The sequence below is a fragment of the Beta vulgaris genome, chromosome 2 (assembly GCF_026745355.1).
Source record: "Beta vulgaris subsp. vulgaris cultivar EL10 chromosome 2, EL10.2, whole genome shotgun sequence".
NCBI lineage: Eukaryota > Viridiplantae > Streptophyta > Magnoliopsida > Caryophyllales > Amaranthaceae > Beta > Beta vulgaris.
Genome location: NC_079203.1, coordinates 37,668,385 through 37,673,414, shown reverse-complemented (window position 1 = coordinate 37,673,414; position 5,030 = coordinate 37,668,385). Strand labels below are relative to the sequence as shown.

The window sequence follows — 5,030 nt, the reverse complement described above, 5'->3', positions numbered from 1 at the left end:
TAGTTGTGGAGAGTAATCAAGAAATTTAAAATAGTGGTGAAGTGAAATCAATGGAATAGCATTTGTTTTTGCAATAAAAGGGAGTAAAAGCGGGAAGAACAAACACATCTGCAAAAGAAAAGTAGAAACAACAAAAACTATACACAGTATACATTATTAGTAATCAGATTCTTTTCAGAAACTTTGAAATGGACATTTATAAAAGGACAAGTATGTTTTGGAAGTTGGACACTATATTAAAAGAAAAGAAAAAAAAGTTTATGAGGGTAGCTACGCTTGTAATAAATTGCATAATTAATTCTACACTGATGTTGTAAATGGCAAATCAACTCATTTAGAGTTCTACAAATGACTGAATGAGCAAATGAGTTGGAAATTATCTTGGATGTCTCTATTTTAGATCTTAACTAGTTATTAGGCCCGGGTTATGCCCCGGGTAAGGAGATTTTTTATTTATTAATATTATACTTTAAAATCATACCACCAAATATCACTTGGTCTATTGGTTAAGACTTTAATATATGACCTTGAGATCATGGGATCAAACCTTATGCTATGCAATTTCTAGTTTTTATTGCATGAGGATTACATGGAGTAAAATGATTTAGGGAGAGCGCCACATGTATGGCACCGTTCCACGTTTAGGAACGCCTTTTAATATATTAGTATAGATTAATTGTTGATCACGGGCAATGCCCCGGGTTATTTAATAATATATATAGTTTCGGATTAACATTTGTCACAAACTCAAGTCTTAATTTAGCAGTAAGATTATAACATTACAAAATAAGAGATCATGAGTTTGAGATCTCTTATGCAAATTTTTTGATCATTTTCTAAAGGGATGTGATATGTGACGGCGTTCCGCTTACTGTAGTGTACACCGATTAAAATTTTAAGTTTTGCATCCATTGACCATTGGTCAAGATTCACGTTGCTCATGTATATAATGTAATCAAATTCTACTCAGAAATGAAATTCACATATAACGCAATAGTACTACAAGGTAAACATTTTATCTTGATTATGGTTCCTTACTCCCTTTAGAGAGAAAACTGAAATCCACGGGTTTCATGAGAAACATACAGATATTTATCACATGAAGTATAAGTAATAACATGCTAAATTAAACTTATTAAAATCTAGATAATGAATTCTATATAGTAAATTCAACAAGATAAACAAGGTCTCAGACCTAGGCCAATGTAACAAACATTGGTGTATAAAATTTTGATACTATATAATCAAGTCAAGCTGCATGAACAGGAGATAAAACAACAGTTGAATGCTTAGCAATATGCAGACTGAATTGCCCACCTTTCTCACTCACATCAATCTTTTCTTCTCCTAATGGAGGTTTCATCTCAAAATTAGTCACCAATTTACCAATTATAAGCCCTAATATAGGCAATGCCAATATAATTCCAGGGCAACTCCTCCTTCCAACACCAAATGGTAAAAACCTAAAATCCACCTTACCACCACCCACTGTCACGTCCGTCGTTACTTCCTCCTGAAGAAACCTCTCAGGGCGGAATTCTTGTGGATCGTGCCACCATTCAGGGTTGTTAGCCAACCACCACGCGTTAACCACCACCTTAGACTCTCTAGGTATTGTATACCCACCAAGTTTAGCTTCTTCAATGTTCATATGGGGTACTAACAAAGGTATAGGGGTATGTAACCTTAGGGTTTCCTTAATTGTTGCTTGTAAATAGGGTAATTGTTCAAGGTTTGATTCTGTAACTGGGTTTCCATTGAGATTTGTGGCGATTTCTTGGCGGATTTTTTGTTGGATTTTTGGATGGTTTACTAGCTCAGCTATCGCCCATTCCATGGACCATAAGGTTGTTTCTATGGCTGCTACATTGATGTTTTCAACTATGTACAGCACATTGTCTTCATTGATTTCTCCTTTCTTTTGTGCATCAATTATGTAGTCAATGGCACAACTTATCTTGTGATTTTCTCCATTTGTAGCCATTATATTCCTGTAATTAAGACATGATAATTGAGTTGTGTCATAAATTTGACCGTAAGATAAAATTATGCATACTTTTCCAACTTGTTTTATTCTTCAAGTTCACTGATCATTTAGTACACTTGAATAGTCAGTCACATTAGAGCATTTTTCTAGTTACATAGAAAAGACAAACAACATGAGCTTCTAGATGAAGACTATACTACTAGTAGAGAATTGAGTAAAATTTACAGCAACGTTAAATCATTATACAAATTGATCTTATATGACCCGGTCCACAATAAATGTATCATGGACCATGTTCTTTTTTGCACAAGTTATCTTTATCTTTGTTAATAATGTCGCCTTTTCTATATGCAGAACATAAACCATACAATCATTGTTTCGGTATTAAGAAAAAGGATATTTATTACAAAACATTTACAAGACACTCCAATAGATAAATCTACTTTTCCAATTGTATATATGCTATATCTTCTTATATATTAATATCATTAGCTGATAGAATAAATTGGTTATATTGTATATCATGTTTATTACAAAACTCATACTACCAGGGCCATCTTGGATATTTATGGGGCCCTGTTTTATAATGGAAATTGGGTCTTTTCTTTCTCCTTAATGATAGACCATAATTTTTCATGGAGAGTAGAGAGAATCAATACTAATTGATGGATTGATTTTATTATTAATAATTATGAAAAAGTACGGATGACAATACTAAAGTTAAAGATATGAAAGGTTGAAATTTTGGTGAAAGAGATTGAACAAGATGATAGGAGATAGCGTGAATTATGGAGTGCGGAGACGAAGACGTGTAGCGTTTGCCGTTTATACAAAGCATGATATTTTTCAAATTGAGCCTTTTCAAATAAAACCAAAATATTTTGGACCAGGAGTCCTATACAGAGGGACGACTCTTTGCACACCAGCAACTACATTCCTGCATACTAGTATAATTTTTCATATAGATCCGTTTCCAACTACTCCCTCCGTTTCAAAATATAAGTCGTTTAAGGTTTTTGCACACAAATTAATAATTTAGTTAATTTTAGTTAGTTTTGCATGGGTAATAAGAATTGACATTAAATATTGTATTGATAATACAAAACAACCTATAAGCTTATCTTGATAATATAAAATTGCATTTAATCTTACATTGGTATTGTAGAATGCCTTATAATTTGAAACAAATTCTTTTAGCTAAAATGCCTTATAATATGAAACAGAGGGAGTAGAAATTAAGCAATAATTCTATATATAGTAATAATGAGAATATGTGTTTGAAATTTACTCTAAGAAAAGGAGAAGATCATAGAATTTGTTGTCATACCTTCGCTTCTCAACATAGTAGTTATTGAAGAATGCCAGCCTTCTCTTCTGCAAGTCTCTACACTTACTCAAATAACTTCTCAAGAAAGGTCTAAGCAAAGGTATAAAATCTCCATAATTATACTCAAAACTTTGAGCCAATCTACTCCTTTCAGAGTTGAATTTCGTGGCCTCGATAAAAGTTGGATCCTCCATAGATTCAAAACCTTCATCAAACATCATCCTATACATTATATTATACAACATAAGTTGTAACCTCTTCCTTAAAACAAACCCTTCTTTTTTTGCTTTAATACCAATAATATGGTCATTATGCTTTAAATCACTAACAACCTTGTCCATTTCTTCCTCCCACATAGGGCTATAAGTATTCACCACCTTATTGGTGAAGAATGGTAATGTCATTATACGTCTCATCTTCCTCCAATGATCACCATAGGCGGTGAAAACCATGTCTTGGCCGCCTCCGGTGAAGATGTCAAAGACAACATTCCTAGGGCGGGATCCAAACTCCACCCCTTGTGCATGGAGGACTTCACATGCCAGCTTAGGGTTCGAGATCACAACTAGGTTTCGAACCCCGAGTTTGAGGAAAAAGACAGGGCCGTAGGTCTTCGAGAAGGCGGCTAGACGACGGTGATTAAGGTCGTTACCTACTTGGAGCCAATTGCCAAAGATGGGGAGGGAGAACGGACCTGGAGGGGTATTTTGGGAATTTTGTGCATGGGGAGAGAATAAGGAATAGAGCAAGTAAAATATGATGGGGAGAAATATTGCATAATGGAAAATTTTAGGGGTTGTTGATGAGGATGTAACGAGCATAGTGATGGAAAGTGCAAAAAAGACTATGAGGTTTCTAATAAGGTTATTTTTAGACATATTTTTTGAGTGTGTTTCCATGTTTACCCTCTTGAGGAGGTATGTGGGATTCTTGGTTATTACTTACGTGGTTTGATATAGTTGCAACTTGGAAGTTTAGTGTTATATATAGTGTGTGAGGTTGGCAGAAGAGGGGTAGAGATTAGAGAAGTGATGGGCCAGTAGTTTAGAGGAGAATCCAAGGGGCTATTGATGGTTTTGTGTAGGATAATCTAAAAAACTAGGTAGGAAGAGGAGGGGAAAAGAATATAATGGCCCTTTGAACTGAAAAATTATTGGTAAGTTGGTACTTGTTAGGTAAGTGACTATGTGGAATGGGATGATGGCGTGGTTGGTCTCTAGTGAAACTTACTTTATATTGTTGATGTCAAAAGTTATCTTTAATAGCCAAGTCAAATTTTGTTCCTCATTACAACGTTGATGATGTCTTGGTTATATCCTTCACCTACCATGGAGAAAAGGCTTTTTTGATATTAAATGATGTTTGATACATGATGATAAATGGTTATAATAGCTAGCTGAGGACCAATTTGATAGGTATAATTTATAATTGTTAGAACAGACAGTACGCAATCGCAGAAGAGAAAGATTTCAAGACTGTGCCGTGGTAGGAGACCACTAACTTGAAAGCAATTACGGGCCGACAACGGTGGTAATCGATTTGGCCGGAATGCTCCTCAAGGTTAACACAGTAGCCTAGACTGCCACCACTAACAGAACAAGCTTTGGAGAAAAGCACGAAACCCAGGAAAACGGACGACAGTTAATAGGCGAATAATAAGGGATTGCCATCAATCCTGTAACGGTCAAAACGTTACAAAACTCCAACGGTCACAAA

General features: G+C 35.0%; 1 protein-coding gene across 1 annotated transcript; it reads right to left on the bottom strand.

Annotated features, from left to right (window-relative positions):
• Window positions 1-1,000: 1,000 nt before the first annotated feature.
• Window positions 1,001-4,287, bottom strand: LOC104886776 (cytochrome P450 CYP73A100). The gene is made up of 2 exons (XM_010671282.4): window positions 3,315-4,287; window positions 1,001-1,991 (listed from the first exon to the last, which is right to left on the bottom strand). The coding sequence occupies exons 1-2, from the start codon at window positions 4,211-4,213 to the stop codon at window positions 1,250-1,252; spliced, it is 1,641 nt and encodes a 546-aa protein (XP_010669584.2). The 5' UTR covers window positions 4,214-4,287; the 3' UTR covers window positions 1,001-1,249.
• Between the last annotated feature and the right edge of the window lie 743 nt (window positions 4,288-5,030).